General features: G+C 50.9%; 1 protein-coding gene and 1 pseudogene across 1 annotated transcript; one reads left to right on the top strand and one right to left on the bottom strand.

Annotated features, from left to right (window-relative positions):
* Positions 1–5,751: 5,751 nt before the first annotated feature.
* Positions 5,752–7,755, bottom strand: LOC129550168 (GAS2-like protein 1 pseudogene; annotated as a pseudogene).
* A 6,430-nt stretch (positions 7,756–14,185) lies between these two features.
* On the top strand, positions 14,186–22,318 carry LOC129550169 (serpin A3-7-like). Its single transcript, XM_055417637.2, has 5 exons — positions 14,186–14,238; positions 16,024–16,659; positions 18,259–18,529; positions 20,612–20,762; positions 21,761–22,318. Exons 2-5 carry the CDS (start codon positions 16,041–16,043, stop codon positions 21,953–21,955), a joined length of 1,236 nt encoding a protein of 411 aa, XP_055273612.2. The 5' UTR covers positions 14,186–14,238; positions 16,024–16,040; the 3' UTR covers positions 21,956–22,318.
* The last annotated feature ends 484 nt before the right edge of the window (positions 22,319–22,802 follow it).

The following is a 22,802-nucleotide window of genomic DNA, read 5'->3' as shown; positions in this document are numbered from 1 at the left end:
GGGGGACAAATGACTCTGGCTGCTCTGCAGAGAAGTGATTCAGGATCCAGGTCAGGGACACAGGCTGGGTATTGTCAACTTAGAAAATAGTCGCAACCTAAAAGTTGAGAGTCATATTTTATTTGGTGGAAATTTTTAGGACTTCAGACCTGAGAAACAGCATCTCGAGTAACTCTGAGAAAAGTGTTCCCAGAAGGTAGGGAGAGAAATCAAGTTATATAGAAGTCTGCAACAAAGGGCAGGTCATCTGAACATCAAAAGTATTTTTGTGAATTAAAGAAAACCAGATATCCCAAATTAAGGAATCTAGAGCTTTTCTGTGTATGGGAAAATGCGGGAACTGGGCTCACTGCAATCACTCCTTTCTCATGCGTCTCAACTATCTGGGGCCAGCATCCTGTGTTTTTCACATCCAGAGTTTCTCAGTGCTCACCGTAGGGAGTGACTGCAGCTCGAATGCTGCCAGAGTGAGCAGGTATTCTTCCTGAGTGCCCCTAGGGCTCAGGAATTCACTTTTGGAGGGCCAGAATTGCTGACGACTGGACATGGAACAACAGACTAGTTCCAAATAGGAAAAGGAGTACGTCAAGGCTGTATATTGTCACCTTGCTTATTTAACTTATATGCAGAGTATATCATGAGAAACATTGGGTTGGAGGAAGCACAAGCTGGAATCAAGATTGCCAGGAGAAATATCAATAATCTCAGATAAGCAGATGACACCACCCTTATGGCAGAAAGTGAATAAGAACTAAAGAGACTCTTGATGAAAGTGAAAGAGGAGAGTGAAAAGCCTGGCTTGAAGCTCGACATTCAGAAAACTAAGATCATGGCATCACTTCATGGCGAATAGATGGGGAAACAGTGGCTGACTTTATTTTGGGGGGCTCCAAAATGACTGCAGATGGTGACTGCAGCCATGAAATTAAAAGACACTTACTCCTTGGAGGGAAAGTTACATCCAACCTAGACAGCATATTGAAAAGCAGAGACATTACTTTGCCGACCAAGGTCCGTCTAGTCAAGGCTATGGTTTTTCCAGTGGTCATGTATGGGTGTGAGGGCTGGACTATAAAGAAAACTGAGCGCTGAAGAATTGATGCCTTTGAACTGTGGTGTTGGAGAAGACTCTTGAGAGTCCCTTGGACTGCAAGGAGATCCAAGCAGTCCATCCTAAAGGAGATCAGTCCTGGGTGTTCATTGGAAGGACTGATGCTGAGGCTGAAACTCCAATACTTTGGCCACCTGATGCAAAGAGCTGACTCATTGGAAAAGACCCTGATGCTGGTAAAGATTGAGGGCAGGAGGAGAAGGGGACGACAGAGGATGAGATGGCTGGATGGCATCACTGACTCATCGGACATGGGTTTGGGTGGACTCCGGGAGCTGGTGATGGACAGGGAGGCCTGGTGTGCTGTGGTTCATGGGGTCGCAAAGAGTCAGACACGACAGAGTGACTGAACTGAACTGAGTGTGTCAGCATGCCTAGGGCCCCCAAGCCACAGAGCTCTCCGAACCTGGAGAGACGCTTATCCATTCCCCTGTTGACTTACTCCTTCAAGAAATACTTGGCAATGAGGACATGAGGGACTGGCAGCCTGGATCCAGCCTGGAAAGAGCTCACCAGCTTCTACCTGTGATGGAAATGTGGAGCCCTGATTACAGCTCCATGAGCAATGGCAGTCAGAGGAGGCCTAGACAGGAGAGCACGCATAAAGCAAGCAGGAAGGGAGTTTCTGGAAGGCTTCCCGGAGGAGGTGGCCTCTGAGCTGAGATGGGGAGGTGGATCAGGAGTGCATTAGAGAGGGAAATAGTCAGAGAGAAGAGCATGGTCAAGGTCATGGAGGTAGGATGAGCTGGCAACATACAGCTTGTTGCCCACATGTGCAGCTCTTGGAGCACGAGGGAACACATGTTCTTGTGAGGAGATGACCTGTGGCCAACTCACCAGGCTGAGTGGGGACCAGGACTCCAGCCCCACCTGCAGTTCCACACTCACCTGAAGCTGAACTCTTTGCCTGATTCTTAGAGGAGCTGTGAACAGACAGCAGATCATCAGGGCCCTTGGCACAGAAGCTTGTCCCTGTGTGGGGATAGTGACAGGCTAGTCTCCTGAGACGATACGGACTGTTCCAAAGCTCCTTTTTCCCATCGCCCACCCTCAGAACCACCATCAGTGAGGAGACCAACCCTCAGAGAGGAGGGTGTGGGTATCCATGCATGGAGGAGAAAGAGTTGTGGGCATGGGAGGTCCTGTGACTGGGGTTGAGGTCCTGGGCTGAGGCTCAGGTGTTTGGAGCCTGACTCCCTGAGTCTCAGTTTCCTCCTTTGTCCCCCGGCCACCCAAGATTGCCACTGAGAAACGGAGTATTTCCTGCCGTATCAGTAAACAATGTCACCGTCGTCAGCGACTGCAGCTCTCCAGTATGAAACCTAAGGGCTCTCAGGAAGAAGAACACCTGCAGGATACGGCAGCATCAGATGCAGATGCAGCCACTCCCTATGGTGAGCCTCAAGGAGCTGAGGATGTGAAAACACAGGATATTGGCCTCAGATAGCTGAGATACATTTGGAAAAGTGAACCCAGACTCTCGCCTCTTCCCATACATAGAGAAGTGCTAGATTCCTTAACTTGGGATATCTGGTTTTCTTCAATTCCCAAAACTGCCAAAATATTTTTGATGTTCAGAATACCTGCCTTTTGCTGCAAGCTTCCATATAACCTGACACCCCCTTCAAGTTGATATCATGAAGCTGAAACCAGATTTGTTGATAGAGATTCATTACACCAGGGAAGGCTGAGCTCATTGGAGCCATGCTCCAGCCTCTCCTGGGTCATTCTCTCCTCTGGGACACCTCCCGCTCAGGAGCGCAGCCCAAGTCAATGATCTAGCCTCCAAGAAGCTTGAGTTATGACTCTTTCAGATGTCACAATAGTTTATTTGTTTTGGCTGGAGTGGTTTTCTGTGGTAAATACAAATCAACAGAACTTTCAACTTTAATGCAGCATGAACAGAAAAGTTAATATGTACTCAACAGAAAGCATGTTTGTAAAACTTCTGCAACTCAAAAGCCTGGTCCTTTCTGAGCTGGCTTGATGGCAGGGATGGCACACAGGTGGCCTCCAGACTGAGCAGAGAGTCAGAGTGAATGTGGGTTAATGCATTTGCACCAGACTTCATTTCCTCCCAGCTTTATTCTGACTTCTCATCTACTGTCTGGACATAAACACCCACAGTCTCAATCTTCCTTGACTTCTCAGGAATCTTCAATTCTTTCTCTCGATGTTCACTAAAGCGGGGGCACAGCGGGGGCTGTGACGAGATGTATGGCTTCATTCCTTCCCTCTTTCATCCTTCATTTGTTCAATACTGAGCACCCACTTAATGCTCAGGATGCACTGAATACTGAGAAACAAAGCACAATCTCTCCCTCAAAGATGTCTTTGCTTCACATTTTTATTATGGAGAAATTCAGATATATATAAAAATAGAGTATGACATAATGAATCTCACATACATATCAGCAGCTTCAGTCATTATCAACATGGGCCAATATAATTTTTCCTGCCGCCCAAACCTTTTCGTCTTTTGGGTTGTCTGAAGAAAATTTTACATACTCTGTCATTTTGCTGTTGTTCAGTTGTTCAGACATGTTCAATTCTTTGAGACCCCATGGACTGCAGCACACCAGACCTCCCTGTCCATCACCAACTACCTGAGTTTATTCAAACTCATGTCCATCAAGTCGGTGATGCCACCCAACCATCTCATCCTCTGTCATCCCCTTCTTCTCCTGCCTTCAATCTTTCCCAGCATCAGGGTCTTTTCCATTGAGTCAGTTCTTCACATCAGGTGGCCAAAGTATTGGACTTTCAGCTTCAGCATCAGTCCTTCCAATGAATATTCAGGACTGATCTCCTTTAGAATGGACTGGTTGAATCTCCTTGCAGTCCAAGGGACTCTCAAGTGTCTTCTCCAGCACCACAGTTCAAAAGCATCAATTCTTCGGCGCTCAGCTTTCTTTATAGTCCAAATATCACATCAATACGTGACTACTGGAAAAACCATAGCTTTGACTAGACAGACCTTTGTTGCCAAGGTAATGTCTCTGCTTTATAATATGCTGTCTAGGTTGGTCATAACTTTTCTTCCAAGAAGCAAGTGTCTTTTAATTTCATGGCTGCAGTCACTATCTGCAGTGATTTTGGAGCCCAGGAAAAGAAAGTCTGTCACTGATTCCATTGTTTCCCCATCTATTTCCCATGAAGTGATGGGACCAGATGCCAAGATCTTAGTTTTTTGAATGTTGAGTTTTAAGCCAACTTTTTGCTTCCCTGGTGGCTCAGAGGGTAAAGTGTCTGCCTGCAATGCAGGAGACCTGGGTTCTATTCCTGAGTCAGGAACATCCCCTGGAGAAGGAAATGGCAACCCCCTAAACTACCCTTGCCTAGAAAATCCCATGGATGGAGAAGCCTGGTGGGCTGCAGTCCACAGGGTTGCGAAGACCCCTCCACTCAGTCACTCACTCACTGTGACTCTGCTCTTTCACTTTCATCAAGAGGCTCTTTAGTTCCTCTTCACTTTCTGCCATAAGGGTCATGTCATCTGCATATCTGAGGCTATTGATATTTCTCCCAACCATCTTGACTCCAGTTTGTGCTTCATCCAGCCTGGCATTTCTCATGATGTACTCTGCATATAAGTTAAATAAGCAGGGTGACAATATACAGCCTTGACATACACCTTTCCCGATTTGGAACCAGTCTGTTGTTCCATGTCCAGTTCTAAATGTTGCTTCCTGACCTGCATACAGATTTCTCAAGAGGCAGGTCAGGTGGTCTGGTATTCCCATCTATTGAAGAATTTTCCACAGTTTATTGTGATTCACACAAAGGCTTTGGCATAGTCAATAAAGAAGAAGGAGATGTTTTTCTGGAACTCTCTTGCTTTCTCAATGATCCCATGGATGTTGGCAATTTGATCTCTGGTTTCTGTGCCTTTTCTACATACAGCTCGAACATCTGGAAGTTCACGGTTCACATACTGTTGAAGCCTGGCTTGGAGAACTTCAAGCATTACTTTGCTAGCATGTGAGATGAGTGCAATTGTGTGGTGGTTTGAGCATTCTTTGGCATTGCCTTTCTTTGGGATTGGAATGAAAACTGACATTTTCCAGTTCTGTGTCCACTGCTGACTTTTCTAAATTTGCTGGCATATTGAGTGCAGCACTTTCACAGCATCATCTTTTAGGATTTGAAATAGCTCAACTGGATTTCCATCACCTCCACTAGCTTTGTTCGTAGTGATGCTTCCTAAGGCCCAATTGACTTCACATTCCAGGATATCTGGCTCTAGGTGAGTGATCAACCACACCATCATGATTATCTGGGTCATGAAGATCTTTTCTGCATAGTTCTTCTGTGTATTGTTGCCACCTCTTCTTTTTTTTTTTTTAGCTGGAAGAAAACTTTACTGTCAGGCTCTGCAGGGCCACGGGACCTCAGGAAGAGTCCTTACTGGGCTGGCCCAGCCTCCTCTATGGCATTCAATAATATTAGTAATTAAATAGCAATGTTCATCCCCCAAGAGGTATGTACACCAGAAGTCCCACTGTGCCATGTGGTCCCAAGGTGTCTGGTCCCATGAGGTCTGGTCCACAAGAGGCAGGGGCACTCCCTGATGCAGAGGGGTTAAGGCCACAAAGGAAAAAGAGAAGGAACAGGGGACTGGGGGCAGCTGGGCTGATCCATCACATCCAGGAATCCAGGTCGGTCCTCGGGCTGACTGAGCGCAAGGCATGCCAGGTCCCGGACCCTGTGGGTCCAGGTGGACGGCGGGGGCCCCTTGGTGTGGGGATGCGTGAGGGTTTCGGTCTGGCTGTGCATCCATCCGGCCTCGTGCCCAGGTCCTCAGGGGCTCTGGGCCGGCCAGAGGACTCCCGGGTACATCTGGTGGGCCCCCTACACCGGGGCAAGGGCTGCCCTCATTGGAACAGCTGGACAGGGCTGGGCCTCGGGGCCCTGGCAGCCCGTTGGCCATCCTGCCAGAGTCCCCGGGTTGGCCACACTTGCTACCCAGGATGCTGAGGGACGAAGAGGAGGAGCTGGAAGAACAGTAGGCTGAGTCAGGAACTGGAGGGTCTGGGGCCCGAATTGGGTCAGGGGCTGGTCCACTGGGGGTCCCACCAGCAGCAGCCTCAAGGGCTCGGGAGTTGACTAGGAACTCCTCTTCCAGGCACTGAAACAGTTGCTGTTCCTGCTTTGGGTCAAGCTGCAGGGGTGTGCGGAAGACACTGGCCGGGATTGTGCTCAACTCTGGACTGGGGCTGGGGACCCTGGGAGCTGCAGGGCTGTGGGCACAGGGAGTGTGGGGACTGCTTCTGCCTGAGCCCCCACTGCCTCTGCCCCGCGGCACGCAGGAGTGCGGCCGGTCTGGGTCCGACGCACCAGCAGCACGGCCTGCTCTTCAGGGCTCTGACTCCGGCCCGCCGGGCAGGGCTGGGGGCCTGTCGACAGCTGGCCTCCCCTGCCTCCTGGGGCCCCACGCGGCCGCCCCTATCCCGCCGGTCCAGGGACTGGCTGCGCGGGGCGGGAGGCCATCTAGGGGAGGCCGGGGTGCCCGTGGTCACCCGCCGGCTGGGACGCTCCCCCCGGGGGCCAGTGCCTGAGTCTTCACTGCGGGCACCAAGGGGGCCGCTCTGGGCCGAGGAGGCTGAGGAATCGCTGTCCCCAGAGTACCGGCGGGAGCCGGGATGGGGGGGCAGCTGGTCCCGGTTCCTGAGTGGGGCCTGCCAGTGGGTGTCACCTCTGGGCGGGAGCCCCGGCGCTCCCCTCCTGGGGCTGGGCTACCAGCTCAGGGGCTGGGGCTGCGTGACACTCGCTGCCGGGAGAAGTTGCGGGTCCTGGGCTGGGGCGGGCGATGGGCCGTGCATGTCCAGGTAGTGCTCCAGCGTGTCCCAGCCGCCTCCCACGCGCACCATCACGTGGCTCCTCAGCACCCGCAAGAAGACGAGCAGACTGGAGTCTCCCACGCGGTACTTCCTCTCCGAGGCCCTGATCATGGGAAGCTGGTCTGGGCAGGTGCAGCGCCCCAAGATCTCCCTCACCTCACCAGCTCATCGAGGTTGCGCAGGTCGCTGGGCGTCATGCGCGGCCCACAGGCTGGAGCTCCCTGGGTGGCGGCGGTTTCGGTGGCGTCCTCCCCGGCACTGGGGGCGTTGGAGGCCGGGGGCGCGGCGCGCAGCTCCAGCTCAATCTCCTGGTCGAATTGCAGGAGGCGAGGGGCCAGCAGGCCGAGGCGGGCCCCGCGCCACCTCCAGAGGCACAGCACCACGCTCTTCTCGTTCTTGCGCAGCACCAAGTCCTCCATCTCGAACATGAGTGCTTCGGGAACACCCAGCTCCGCGCGGCAGCAGCCGATAAAGGTGGCCACGTTGTCTCGGGCCATGAGGGAGCCGGGCACCACGCTGTGGGCCTGGAAGGCCACCCCGCGGGCTGGCCGGGCGGCGGCCATGGGGCGGGCGGCCTCAGTGACGGCGTTGGCATGCTGGCATAGGGTGGTGCCCGTGGCCAGCCCCGTCAGGAAGCCATCGCCCCCGCTGGGCAGACCCAGGCCGTACAAGGCGTTGAGCCACTCCGCCAGGTCCTCCCTCATGGCCTCCACGTAGGCCTCGCTCTAGCGGAATGGCCGCACACTCTTGGCCGCGGAGCCGGTGATGCCCGCCACGGGGTCTGCCATGCCCGGGCCAGCCGAGTCACTGGCTCATCCTGCGGCCTTGGGGAGCATCGCCTCGGCTGGGCCGGAGCCGGGCAGGCCGCCCGAGCCACAGCCGTCCCGGTCCCACCTCCCCCTCTTCTTAATATCCTTTGCTTCTGTTAGGTCCATACCACTTCTGTCCTTTATTGAGCCCATCTTTGCATGAAATAGTCCCTTGGTATCTCCAATTTTCTTGAAGAGACCTCTAGTCTTTCCCATTCTACTGTTTTCCTCTATTTCTTTGCATTGATCACTGAGGAAGCCTTTTTTATCTCTCCTTGGCATTCTTTGGAACTCTGCATTCAAATGGATATATCTTTTGTTTTCTCCTTTGCCTTTCATGTCATTTCTTTTCTCAATTATTTGTAAGCCCTCCTTGGACAACCATTTTGCCTTTTTGCATTCCTTTTTCTTGGGATTACTCTTGTTGTCCTTCACTATCTCCCAGAGTTAACTCTAATTCATGTCCGTTGAGTCAGTGGTGCCATCCAACCATCTCATCCTCTGTCGCCCCCTTATCCTCCTACTCTCAATCTTTCCCAGTATCAGTATTTTCCAAAGAATTGACTCTTCACATCACGTGGCCAAAGTATTGGAGCTTCAGCATCAGTCCTTCCAATGAATATTCAGGGTTGATTTCCTTTAGGATTGACTGCTTGGATCTCCTTGCAGTCCAAGGGACTGTCAAGAGTCTTCTCCAACACCACAGTTCAAAGGCATCAATTTTTCAGACCTCAGCCTTCTTTATGGTCCAACTCACATCCATACATGACTATTGGAAAAAAAGCAGTTTTGCTTATATTGACCTTTGTCAGCAAAGAGATGTTTCTGCTTTTTAATACACTGTCTAGGTTTGTCCTAGTTTTCCTTCCAAGAAGCAACCATCTTTTAATTTCATGTCTGCAGTCACCATGTGTTAGACCAGAAATCACAAAGGGTCACTTTTCCTCCACTAGAGCAGTTGAGATGGTCATAAAGATACAGCCAGGAATTGCCAAGGCCACATCATGAGATAAAAAATGTTTTAGTTCTCTTTGAAAAATATATTCTACCAAGTATTCCTGATATCATAATTTAGATTTTTGATGAACTTCTTTTTTGTTTACTCCTTTTTCTTCTCCTTATATTTCCTACTGTGACTAAAATTGTATTAATTTCTTTTGGTCCATTTTTTCAAATTTGTTTCCCTTAATATTTATCTTCCTTTTCCAGAAGGTCTAAATGAGGTGTAGGTTTCAAATGTCCTTAGAAATTAGATACCAACTCTTTTTTTTCCAATCAAAATGTACTTATTTTTTCCTACCAGGATGGGATATTATTCTCCCTGCTGCCTTAAATCCAATGTTTATTTCCCAGCCTAATAAGATGCTGTGAAAGTGCTGCACTCAATATGCCAGCAAACTTGGAAAACTCAGCAGTGGCCACAGGACTGGAAAAGGTCAGTCTTCATTCCAATCCCAAAGAAAAGCAATGCCAAAGAATGTTCAAACTACCGCACAATTGCACTCATCTCACACGCTAGTAAAGTCATGCTCAAAATTCTCCAAGCCAGGCTTCAGCAATATGTGAACCGTGAACTTCCAGATGTTCAAGCAGGTTTTAGAAAAGGCAGAGGCACCAGAGATCAAATTGCCAACATCCGATGCATCATGGAGAAAGCAAGAGAGTTCCAGAAAAACGTCTATTTCTGCTTCATTGACTATGCCAAAGCCTTTGACTATGTGGATCACAATAAACTGTGGAACATTCTGAAAGAGATGGGAATCCCAGACCACCTGAACTGCCTCTTGAGAAACCTGTATGCAGGTCAGGAAGCAACAGTTAGAACTGGACATGGAACAACAGACTGGTTCCAAATAGGAAAAGGAGTACGTCAAGGTTGTATATTGTCACCCTGCTTATTTAACTTATATGCAGAGTACATCATGAGGAACGCTGGGCTAGAAGAAGGACAAGCTGGAATCAAGATTGCCGGGAGAAATATCAATAACCTCAGATATGCAGATGACACCACCCTTATGGCAGAAAGTGAAGAGGAACTCAAAAGCCTCTTGATGAAAGTGAAAGAGGAGAGTGAAAAGGTTGGCTTGAAGCTCAACATTCAGAAAACTAAGATCATGGCATCTGGTCCCATCACTTCATGGGAAATAGATGGGGAAATGGTGGAACCAGTGTCAGACTTTATTTTTTTGGGCTCCAAAATCACTGCAGATGCTGATTGCAGCCATGAAATTAAAAGACGCTTACTCCTTGGAAGGAAAGTTATGACCAGTGTAGATAGTATATTAAAAAGCAGAAACATTACTTTGCCAACCAAAGACGGCATTACTTTGCCGTCTAGTCAAGGCTATGGTTTTTCCAGTGGTCGTGTATGGATGTGAGAGTTGGACTGTGAAGAAAGCTGAGTGCCGAAGAATTGATGCTTTTGAACTGTGGTGTTGGAGAAGACTCTTGAGAGTCCCTTGGACTGCAAGGAGGTTCAACCAGTCCATTCTAAAGGAGATCAGTCCAGGGTGTTCATTGGAAGGACTGATGCTAAAGCTGAAACTCCAATACTTTGGCCACCTCATGCGATGAGTTGATTCACTGGAAAAGACTCTGATGCTGGGAAGGATTGGGGGCGGGAGGAGACGGGGACGACAGAGAATGAGATGGCTTAATGGCATCACCGACTCGATGGACATGAGTTTGAGTGAACTCTGGGAGTTGGTGATGGACAGGGAGGCCTGGCGTGCTGTGATTCATGGGGTCGCAAAGAGTTGGACACGACTGAGCGACTGAACTGAACTGAATAAGATGAGGCCATTAAAAATATTTTTTTTTCCACATGCACTTTCTCTCTTCCTCTCTTCATAAAACATTTGAGGGTTCTTTATTTCCCTTTTTTTGGTGACAAGTTGAAAAATAGGTTATCAAAATATAGCCATGTTCAAATTCCCTAAAATTTATGAATGTCACCTTTATGCTGAAAAAAGGGGTCTGAGGATGGTAGGATTATTGGTTAACACTTTTGATTAACTGAAGGATGTTGAAATGGAAGATGAGGAGTTTATCCTGGATTATTCATGTGAACTCTAAGTGCCAAGAGTCCTGATAAGAGATTGTTAGATTTAACACAAGAAAAAAAGGAAAATTGATATGATGGAAGGAAAGATTGGAGTGGTATACCACAAGAGAACAAAATTATCTTTTAACACAACAGTAGGTCCCTAATTTCCTTTTTAACTCCTTTTGTGTGGTTCAGAAATAAGCCTGGGGTCCCTTGGAGGATAGAATGTTGAAAAAGGATTGAAGACTGAGGAGGTAAACAGGCTCCAGTGGTCCTGTAGTCTTAGTGGCTATTGAGAGATTTTCTGAAGGGGTTCACTTCAAAGATGAGGAGCCAATGGATTCTGGATCATTACAAATTATCCTCTCGTTAGGCCACAGACAAGACCGCGACATGACCATCCTACATGAATGGTGGTTGTTGAACTGCAGAAATATCCTGTACCAATATTTGGGACCAGCAGACCAATTGGTACAGAACATTTATGGAATCCAACAACCACCATTCATGTAGGATGTTCATGTCACAGCCTTCTCTACAGCCTAATGAGAGCATTAAGAAAAACGATGACTCCCCTGGGGCCAGAAGACTAGGGAACACTCCGGTAAAACATGGTGGCAAGGTTAGAAGTCATGATGCGTGTCCATTCTCATTTTCTCTTGAGAAATAAGCCTCCCATTTTCAGCTGTGACATGGGTTATCCAACGTAGAATATTGACCTCACAGCACAGCCTCCTTACAGCTAGATATAGCCCTAGGATCAAGCTCTGGCCAATGGAACAGAAGTAGAAATAAAGCAGGTGATATTTAGACAATTTCTCTCAAAAAGCAGGGTGCCTTTCCTTTTATCCCTTGGTTTAGTCACAAAGCCGTGTCCAACTCTTGCGACCCCATGGACTGTAGTCTGGCAGGCTCCTCAGTCCATGGGATTCTCCAGGCAAGAATACTGAAATGGGTTGCCATTTCCTTCTCCAGGGGATCTTCCTGACCTGGGAATCAAACCCGGTCTCCTGCATAGCAGGCAGATTCTTAACCAACTGAGCTATAAGAGAAGTCCTGAAGTGATAGTGAAAGTTGCTCAGTCATGTCCGACTCTTTGCAACCCCATGGACTATACAGTCCATGGAATTCTCCAGGCCAGAATACTGGAGTGGGTAGCCGTTCCCTTCTCTAGATCTTCCTAACCCAGGGATTGAACCCAGGTCTCCCATAATGCAGGCAGATTCCTTACCAGCTGAACCACAGGGGAAGCCCAAAAATACTGGAGTGGGTGACCTATCCCTTCTCCAGCGGATCTTTCCAACCCAGGAATCGAACCGGGGTCTTCTGCATTGCAGGTGGATTCTTAACCAACTGAGCTATGCGGGAAGCCCTATCCCTTGCTCTCCTGTTAAACAGAAGGTGGATGTGGCAAAGAGCCATCTGGGACCTGGCAAAGATCATGAGGGATAGAAGTATCCTGAGTCCCTTACAACATGGAATTACCTTGTCAACCCGCTATTTACATCTGGACTTACAAAAGAAAAGTAGACTGCAACTTTGTTTTCATGTCTATTTTCTTTGTGATTTTCCGTAACTTAAAATTATGCAGTCAGTTCTGGAAATATCCGGAGACTGAAAGGACATAGATCATGATTTCAGGAAGGATGAGACCAAACTCTTCTTGATCATCTCAGTGCCTTTCTGTCACTGAATGTTTTTTAAGTTCTGTAATGATGCAGAAGTCCCTTGGACATCATGGAGATCAAACCTGTCAATCCTAAAGAAAATTAACCCTGAATATTCACTGGAGGGACTGATGCTGAAGCTCAGTCCCTCCAGTCCCTCTCACCTGATAAGAGCAGATTCATTGGAAAAGACTCTGATGCTGGAAAAGATTGAAGCCAGGAGGAGAAGGGGACAACAGAGGATGAAATGGTTGGATGGCATCACCGACTCAATGGACATGAATTTGAGCAAACTCTGGGAGATAGTGAAGGACAGGGAATTCTGGCGTGCTGCAGTCCATGGTGTCACAAAGAGTTGGACACAACTTAGCATCTGGACAACAAACGATGCCACACTATGCAAAACAACAGCAAAAAAGTTGTTCTATTAGAGCTCACATTCAGTATTATTTGACTAAATCTTCACAGAGATGTCCTCCCACCCCTTTCTAGTCAGGGAAGTGTTGTTATCTACATTTTAGAGTTGAAGAATTTAAGGTTGGTCGATTTCTGGTAAATTGCCTGGATTCAAACAGCTGGTGAATAGTACTTTCAGAATTGAAGGTTACTTCGTGTAAAAGCCATAACCTCACCACGAAGCCAGCGGTTTGCAAACTGTGCTTGATGGAACCCCCAGTGGTCCCCAGGGGTCTGTCAGGGGTTGTCATAGCTCGAGGGTGACGACTATGAGGGATGAATGGGTAGGTTTATTCCCTGAGCCCAGAGAATACCTGAGATTGGCTCAATGAGACATCTAAGACATCAATATCAGGGGTGGAGGACAACCAGCTCTTACGTTGAACCAATAGTGAAGGGCAGAAGGGTGAAGGTCAAGGCCGAGACCAGTGGCCCCAGACACTTGAGCTCCTGACATTCTCTGGGGTCCTCAGGCTCACATCAGCCCTGTGGGAATAAGAAAGGAGTGCCTCAAGCTGCAAACAAATAGCTTAGAGCATATTAGCAACCATGTGTGAGGGCCTTCCCTGGTGGTCTGTGGGCTAAGACTCAGCACCCCCAATGCAGAGGGCCTGGGTTTGACCCCATCCCACATGCCAAAACTGAAGATCCCACCTGCCTCAACTAAGACCTAGCACAGCAAAATGAAAAATAAAACAAAGAAAAACATGTGTGAGTTTGTGTTTGGAGAGTCCTATCACATAAAGACATGTGCATACATACACACTTCAAAGAAAATTGACCAATAAAGACACACAACACAATGTTAACTTAGGATTTCCCTGGGAAATGGAGTTCTAGGGGTTTCCAAGCTCTTCTTTACATTTTTGGGGTTTCTACATGATCCTCAATAAGGATATCAGAAACAGGAATAAAACACTAATAAGAGTCAATAACTCTTTAAAAAGAACAATAATTTGGAGAAAATTTCAATTGCCCATTTGATGTTTTCTGAGTTGTCACATGTTCCTCAATGAGTATTTTATAAACGAAGAAAACTCTAACACAGGATAGGCTTTTTTGTGTGTGCTAATTTTGTGGTTATTTTTTAGGGTGAAAAAGCAATTTTGGTAACGAGATTGAGTGGAACTAATAAAACCCATTACCAGGAATGGTCACCTGCCCATTTCCAGTCAGAGGACAGAACACTGTGCTGTCCCGCCTACATTTCACATTTGCAGGATAAATACACAGAAGCACCCGGGAAACTCCAGCATCCGGGCAGGTGGTGGCTCTGGATCCACTGCCCACATCCCGCTCTTCCAGGCAGGTAATCCGAGATGCTCCCACACTGGGAGCCAAGGGACCCCTTTCCCAGGGTGGTTCTAGCCTTGGTCAGGGGTGGGTGAAACCTGAAGCAGGAGGGAGGCGGGAGGACGTGTGTCTATGGGGGGCGGGTTCTGAGTCCTCTGAAGACCAGTCCTCTCTCTGGATCTCAGTGTTCATCCTGCAAAGGGAGGGACGTGCCACCAGGGCTTCTGGGGACGTTTCTGCTTTTGAGTGTTTGGGGCTGTGATTCGAGCCAGCTGTGCCCCATCCAGCTGTGCATCCAGCGTCAGGTCAGAGCTGCCCCGAGGGCCCTGAGGTGCGTCTCCTTGCCTGGCACAGGGCGCTGCTCTCAGAGAGCCCTAGGGACGGAATGAGTGCATCAGGTCCCTCTGGGCAGAAGGGTCTCCAGGGGGGTTTCCTGGGCTCCACTGTCCCTCTAGGGCCCCCGGCCAAGAAGAAGGGAGGCGAGTCTGTTTAGAGCCTTAACCTGGCTAAATAAAAAAGCACCATTCCTTCAGGATAATTTCAGAAGAAAATATTTAGCTCTTTTTGAAAGAAACCATTGCATCAGCCCTGAGCAAACTAAATAGTTGGGGCAATTGATCACCTCTGTCCTCAGGCTTGTCCGAAGGCCTTTCCCCTGGACTCTGGCTGAGACTCCGCTCAGCCTCCTCCCCTCCTCGGTCTCCCCTTCCCCCTCTCACCCCAGCACCCTCTCTCCTCTGAACCCTGAGACGAGTGGCAGAGGCTGAAGGGAAACAGCCCTCTTTGCTGAGGTCACCAGTTTGACTTCAGTCTCTCCTGAGGCTTCTGGGCAGTAGCTCGGTCCTCTGTCCCCAGGGATCACAGGCTGGCTTGCAGAGCCCTAGAGAGGGTGGCCAGTGGAGGGGGTGACACGTCTGGAACTCCTCTTAGGAGCCCAGCACCTTCATCCTGTGTGTCACCTGAGCCATTCCTCCTGTTTGATGGAGGTGGGAACTGAGATCAGAGAGGGTCAGTCACGGCTCGTCACCACACAGCACTCACAGGGGGTCCAAACAAGATCCTCGATCAGGTCTCTAGACTCTGAGCTCACCCTGCTTCTCCCCACCAGGAGGCCTTTCCAGGTTCTTGTTGGAAACACCCTCCACGTGTCCACCTGGCAGGGGCTGAGCAGAGCGCTCTACCCTCCTTGTTCTTTACACCAGCCCTCCTCAGGGCAGCCAGGCTCCAGCACGGCTCCCGCTGCCTGTGGCGGCCTCTCTCCTGAACTCTCACTGTGACCAGGAACCTCGACGGGAGAGCCTCCCTGAGGTCACGCCCTTCTCCTCAGAGGTGGGGAGAGGTGCCATGTACACTGATCAGTGCAGGGCTCCTTCCTTGGGGGACAGAGAGGGGACACAGTGGGAAAGGAGCCCTGCTTCCTAGGCCCCTCTGATGGTGTCAGCTCCCAGGAGGGGGATGCTTTCTCACGGGACAGCACCTCACACCTGTCACCGGCTTCCCCCACCCTGGAGCCAGGCACCCCAGGCTCCTCACCCCCACTCCTCCACTGCTTGCTGTGTGACCTTGGAAAAGGCCCTTCCCCGCTCTGTGCCCCATCTCTCCACTGGGGAAACAGCACTTGATCAGAGGGTGAGAGGGAGCCCAGAGCCTCCTCGTGTGTGTGTTGGGAGCCCAGGAGGGGGCCTACCCCTGGGAGGTCACATGGTAGCAGAGCCCAAGAGAACAGAGACCACAGCGGACAGTGGGTGGGGGTTGGGACGTCATCCGACACGCAGAGACTGAAAGGAGCTTTGCTTTTCAGACACGAAGGCAGAGAGAATGTCCCCGCACTTGGCTCTGGGGCTCCTGGTGGCTGGGCTTTGCTCCAGTGTCCACTGCCTCCCAGAGAATGTGACCCCAGAAGAACAACACAAAGGGGCGCCTGTGGATGACCACTCATTAGCCTCCAGCAACACCGACTTCGCCTTCAGCCTCTACAAGCAGTTGGCTTTGAAGAACCCCAATAAGAATGTCATCTTCTCCCCGCTGAGCATCTCCATAGCCTTGGCCTTCCTGTCCCTGGGGGCTCGTGGCCCCACCCTGACGGAGATCCTGGAAGGTCTCAAGTTCAACCTAACAGAGACCCCCGAGACAGAAATCCACCAGGGCTTCCAGCACATCCTGCAGACGTTCAATCGACCCAACAACCAACTGCAGCTGAGTGTTGGCAACGCCATGTTTGTGCAGGAGGAGCTGAAGCTGCTGGACAAGTTCAGGAAAGATGCCGAGGCTTTTTATGCCTCTGAGGTTTTATCCATCAACTTCAAGGATTCCAAAGCTGCCGTAAAGCTTATCAATGAATATGTGAAGAATAAAACTCATGGAAAAATTGAGAAGCTCTTCAGTGATCATGACCAGCTCACAAATTTAATCTTGTTGAATTATATCTTCTTTAAAGGTGGGTGCCTAGTTTGGAGTTTAGAGGAACAGATACTTATTTTCAGAGGCTTCAGGGCTATTTCCTGGCTCCGCCAAATGTCATTAGGCAAAACACTATAGAGAAGGCTGCCCTCAGCTTAAGGGGCTTGGTCACTAAGGCTCTGCCCCAACCATTGACTTTGACTGTCTTGGGATTTTCCAAACTCCAATGGTCATTACAGGACATTAGTGCAGGGGCGCTACTATCCCGTTGTCTGACGCAGAGGGAGAGTTTTGTTTTGACTTAACCTTACCCGGCTGCTAGAGGAAGGATCTTCCCTTTCCCATCACCTTGTGTATGTCCTTCCTGATGAGGTGGTGTTGGAGCCCTCAGGATCCCTCAGCTGTGCCTACCGTGGGCTGGTTCTGACCTGCCTGGGGACTTAGTCTCTGGAGGCTCCCAGTAAGGCTGGTGGTCTTCATGGTGAGACAGACTCTGAGGAGCCTGCGCGTCCCCAGGGTCTTCATTTGTGCCCTTCTATCAACTTAGGGTGGAACAGGCCAGGCCACCATCCGGGAGCAGCCTCTGCAGAAGGGGGCCTCCTAGACAGGAACCTCTCCCAGCTTCAAGCTGGTCTGATGCCCAGTCCCAGATATTCACAAGGGGGCCGAAGTAGAGGCAGGTGGATTTCACACAGGGAGCAAGAAGGGCAAAGAGGGACCCAGAGATGGATTAGCAAGTCAGGAAGTGGTCAGCTGTGTAAGAGACACCAGCTCTTGGAGACAAGTTAGTCCAGAACTGGGGACTTCTGGCAAAGTCCAGAACAGCCCTCTTGGGCCACCATAATTGTCTGTAAATTAAAGTTTAGAACTGAATTATTCTTAAAAACGAATCCAGGCCTGTCCTGCTATGGTTGTTTTTTGAGTTTTCTGTGCTTCCCTTTCCTATTCCACCTTAGGACCTTCTCCTTACAAATCTCTTCCCCAGGGTCACCCCAGGCAGCCTCCCTTTCCGTCTACCCTGCCTCTAACCTTGAGGACACAGGCAGGGGTGGAAACAAAGCAGGAGGTGGGGATGGATACACATTCCATGAAGCCCCAGAGCCCTAAACTCCTCTAGAAGTCCCGGCCTCAGAGAGGATTCATTCTCCTGGCTGGAGACCCAAGTCCTGTCCTCTGTTGACCCCGCTCTGCCCTCTGGGTCCCCATGTGGCTCCTGCTCCAGCCGGGCTCAGAAGGCTGTGGGGATGTGTGTCCTCCCTGAAAAGCCAATGACTAACCCCTGGTCACTAACATGTTCTCTTGAAGAACCAGGAGGTCCCATTTGTCCCCAGACACAGACTCACCCCCATCTCTCCTTTGCCTTCCACATTCCTGTCGATTTCCTGTGGAGCACAACTAAGCAGGTTTATTTCATGCCCCACTTCTCAACCCTGACCTGTGGGGTTCACCCCCGTCCCCAAGGGTGTACCCATCTGCCCAGGTGTATGGTCACACCTGGCAGGCCCACCCCTAGAGGCACAAGCTACAGGGGCGCAGCTGGTGCGGGGAGGGTCTTCCTCACGAGAGACCAGGGCAGAAGAGGGACAGGATGCAGCCCTTGTACTCACAGAGACCTCGTCTATTCCTTCTTCTCCAGCCCAGTGGAAGACGCAATTTGATCCTCACCGCACTTACGACTCAGAGTTCGATGTGAGCGAGAACAAGACGGTGGAGGTGCCCATGATGACCCTTGGCCTGGAAACCCCTTACTTCCGGGACGAGGAGCTGGGCTGCACGCTGGTGGAGCTCATGTACACCAGCAACGACAGCGCCCTCTTCATCCTCCCCGACGAGGGCAAAATGCAGGACCTGGAAGCCAAGCTGATCCCGGAGACGCTGACGCGGTGGCGAGACTCCCTGCAGCCCAGGTGACTCCCCGGGACCCGGAGCTGTGCGTTCACCTGCCTTCTTGGTCCGGCCCCCTCTTCCCTGACTCCTGACCCCCAGCAACAGGGCCTCAGGAATGTCCAGGGCCGGGACAGTGGTGGGAGAACCTGTACTGAGATGACTTTGCCCTTTGCTACCTTAGGGACTTGGAGCCAACATTTTTCCTTCCATACGTTGATGACATCGGAGGAGGGGAGGGCAAGGGGACTGAGGGTTCCTCTCACATCAACATGTGTTGAGTCAGGAGGATTCTCAGCACGACACCCAATGCTCATGCAATTCTTTCTTTGGCTCCCCCTTCCGACAGTGGAGAGGAAGAGAGAGAATCGGGATCAGGTGAGGGCTCAGGTGAGACAGGCTCTGAGGACAAGCTGTCTTTCCACCATAGCCACTCATTTGTTCATTCATCCACTTAGCACTGGTTGAATTAATTAATGAGGACCATGCTATGTCTAAGGGAATAATTTAGATCCTGAGTCGGCAAATAAAACACTAAATTCCCCACCTTCATGGCACTTCATCTGTAATTGGGGGAGACGGATAAGAAATAAATAACTAAATAATTTTGTACTCAGATGGGAAATGGGAGGTGAGGGAAAATAAAGGAAAAAGAGAAGGAAAATTGGACCTAGAGGTAGTTTGTGATTATAATTAGGATAGCCCTTAGATGATGTTTGAGGTGAGGGACTGAGTCATGCAGATGTCGCGGGGAAAAGCATCACTGACCAAAGGAACAGCCGGCGCAAAGCCTCTGAGGCAGGAGCAAGCCTGGTGTGGTTGAGAATTAGTGAGGCCAGAGCAGGAGAGCAGGGGAGTGAGGAGGAAGCTAGGAGAGGTCGGGGTCCTCAGGGAGGACTAAGGTCAGTTGGAGTCTTGCAGACCCCTTGACTCCCCCAGCGTCTAAGGGAAATGGAAACTCATCACAAGGTTTTGAGTCAAAGAGTAAAAGATCTGAGTGATGTTTTAGAAGAATCACCAAGGGTGCTGAGTGGACAGCAGACAGCAGAGGACAAGCATGGAGGCAGGGAGGCCACCAGGAGCCCAGTGGGGTCACCCAGGGGAGGGCGCTGGGGGCTGGACCAGGAGGAGCAGGAAGTGTGGGGAGGGGTCGAGTTCAGGGTAAACTGAGGGTAGACACACAGGCCGGGAGGTGGGGTTCAGGAGACCGATCTCAGGGGGACAAGAGAGGGAGAGGCAGTGCTGGGCAAGGGTCTGCAGGGGCGGGTAGGGAGGGGGGTGTGGGCAGCTGTGCAGGGGCACCCCACAGCTGAAGGGGAGTCTCAGCCTCCTCATATTTGGCATCTAAGACCAGACACCCTGACAAGAGTCTTAAGGGAAATACAGAGAGAGGGAGGGAGGCCTCGGGGTGGGAGACAGCATCTCTTGCTCCAAGAACCTGCTGGCGGCTCTGCTCAGAAGCTGAAACTGCCCTGTCCTCAACTGGGAAGGCCAGATGGAGACTCTGAATTGGATGATTCATGTCCCCAAGTCCCTTGACTGCAGCCCCCAGTCCCCCATGTCCCCTCCAAGCCCCCGTTCAGCTCCTTCCTTCCCTGCCACCTACACTCAGGCTGCCCTTGTGCTGTGGAGCAGCCCCTCTGGCTTCCCACATTCCTGCAAGTGCATCCATCTCCTCCTAGGCTCCTCTTCACCCAGTCAGATCCGTCCCCTCCCCTGGGACTCTGGCTCCATGCCACCTCCTGCAGGAAGCCTTCCTGGTGCCTGTGGAGCAGCCTCCTGGGCACAATCTCCTAGCAATTGTGAAATCCCTGTTGGAGGAGGGTATTTTCCTTGCCCTGCGGGCTTGCAGGGGAGAGGCAGGGACTTGTGTTGGCAATACCACGGCCCCAGCCCTAGGGACATTAGACTCCTGCAGTCAGGAGTACATAATTAGGAGTTAAGGAGAGTTAGCCTGAGGGGTCTAGACACTGAGGAAGGAAGTTCATCTTTCCAGTGTTAAGGAGGTGGCTGGAGATGAAACCACAAAAGATCAAGCTGTGAGGTGGAAGAAAGGCAGACACCGTGTCCAGCATGAGTTCAAGTTTATCTTTCTCATTTCCTAGACATATAGATAAACTCAGCCTGCCAAGGTTTTCCATCTCCAGCAACTACCAGCTGAAAGACATCCTTTCCCAGCTGGGTATGAAGAAAATCTTCACCAACGATGCAGACTTCTCAGGAATCACAAATGACCACAAGCTGGCAGTTTCCCAGGTATAAACTTTGGACAATTCATCCTTTTTATAGGAGCTTAAATGGAGGCAGAAAGGCAGATGTTGGGCTAATTCTGAATTTGCAAATTCATTGAATTTCCTATAAATCAGTCACCTCCCCAGGACTGGGTTATAATCATATTGGGAGTTGTCCCTACTTTCCCTGAAATATAATGTGACCAGGAGTCCATCATTGGGAAAGAATTCCCCTGGAGTGGAATCAGTGGGCCCCATGCCAAGCTCTACTTAAAGAGGCAAATAGTTAAAGTCCTGTGGCCCTTAGCTTTTTTCATCTATAAGATATGGTGGTAGTTCTTACCCAGCAGAAAGAAACTGGCAGAGCAGGTAAGAGCTACTAACAATGGCTCAGGGCCATCGTGATGAATATACACTCAGAGCAGGCAGGAAGGACGCCAGGGGTCCTGGTGCTGCCATCCTAGAAGCAGAGAAGTTAGAACGAATGGGGGTGGCCGGACAGCCCTGCAGTCTCCCCTGCACCCCACCTGCCAGAGGACCTGGTAAAGGACACACAGGGGCCATGGGGCCTCGTGGTCCAGGGCTGGGAAGCCAATCCTAAGCGAGGAAGCTGAGGGCTCAGGGACACGTCAGCTGGGGCCACAGTGGCGCAGAAAGCAGTGCCGCTCATCTGCAACTTCGGGATGGAAGGACTGTGGACGGTTCCCTGCATGAAAAATGCCTCCAGCTGGCCCCTCCCCCTACACTAGAGGGTACTTGGGGGACAGCAGACAGAGAGGGATCCAGATCCAGGAGCCCCCGCTCTTTGCCTCTCTGACCCTGGGCCCAGGACTCTCAGCTTCACTGTCCACATCCATGGATCACAGCAGCAAACCAGCTGATAGTTAGATGGGAAGTCAGACAGATTGAACAGGTTGACAGACCAGGAGCAGGTGGATGAATATCGGTCCCCAGAGGCGCTCAGGCCCCTGCTCACACCCCACCTCCCCGTCTCCAGCGGGTAATGCTCTGGTGTCCCCACAGGTGGTCCACAAGGCCGTGCTCGATGTGGGCGAGGAGGGCACGGAAGGAGCTGCTGTCACAGCTGTCAGAATGATGACTTCATCCTTGCACGCGTTAACTGTCAGTTTCCACAGGCCCTTTCTGATTTCCATATTCTGCAAAGACACTCAGAGCATCATCTTTTTGGGCAAAGTCACCAACCCCAAGGAAGCCTAGAGCTCCCCTCCTCCCTAAGGAGCTGGGTGCCCAGGTCCCTGGGAGCAGCCGGGCCCCAGTGTACCGAGGCACGCCCCGCCCCCTGCCTGGCCCCATCTGCTCATCCTTGAAAGGTGACAGCGACAATGCTAGGGTCTTCAGGTGCACAGGGGCTGTATGTCTTGGTGACAAGGAGGCTCTGAGCCACAGAACAGTAAAGCACCTTTCTTGGACTGGATGCTTTCCTGTGTGTCTCCACCCTGCTGCTGGGCCCCAAGGCCAAGTCCCCCAACCTACCACACACGTTCAGCCCACCCCACCTCTGGGCCCCTCTGCCTCAGCCTCACCAGCCGGCCCAGGAGCAGGCTTTGTGCCTGTGACCAAGCCCACTGGACCTCAAGACTGGAACTGGGAGGGGCCTTGCTGCCGATGACCACTTCCTGGGGCTCTGGATCCAGGTCAAGGTTCACTCCTTCCTCCTCAGGGCCTGGGATGTGCCCTGGTGCTCACTTGCAGGGGCTCCAAGCCTGACCTCTGCTTGCACATGCCCCTGGACCCCTCCTTCCTGCGGCTGAGCTGTGCCTTCTCCCACAGGATCACTCCCTCTGTCCCCCAGCACCCCAACCTGGGAGACCAGCTACTTCCAGGTTCCTCCCCTGCCTGGCCAATTCCACCTCCTCCCCTGAGAGAGGATCCCCATCAGCCACCAGTATGGTGCTCCTAGGAGTGAAAGAGCCGTAAACACACAGTGTGTAATAAGAGCAACACACAGCCCTTCATCCCCCTGATGTGCAGGGGCTGTGAGACCCCCAGGGAGAGCACGCAGTAACAATGACATCACCCACAACTGACATCTCTTGGAAGAGAT

This window comes from Moschus berezovskii, chromosome 21 (assembly GCF_049115385.1).
Source record: "Moschus berezovskii isolate FMDL1 chromosome 21, NW_MosBer_1.0, whole genome shotgun sequence".
NCBI classification, from domain to species: domain Eukaryota; kingdom Metazoa; phylum Chordata; class Mammalia; order Artiodactyla; family Moschidae; genus Moschus; species Moschus berezovskii.
The sequence above is the reverse complement of the archived record's forward strand: the minus strand, read 5'-3'. Positions and strand labels throughout refer to the sequence as shown.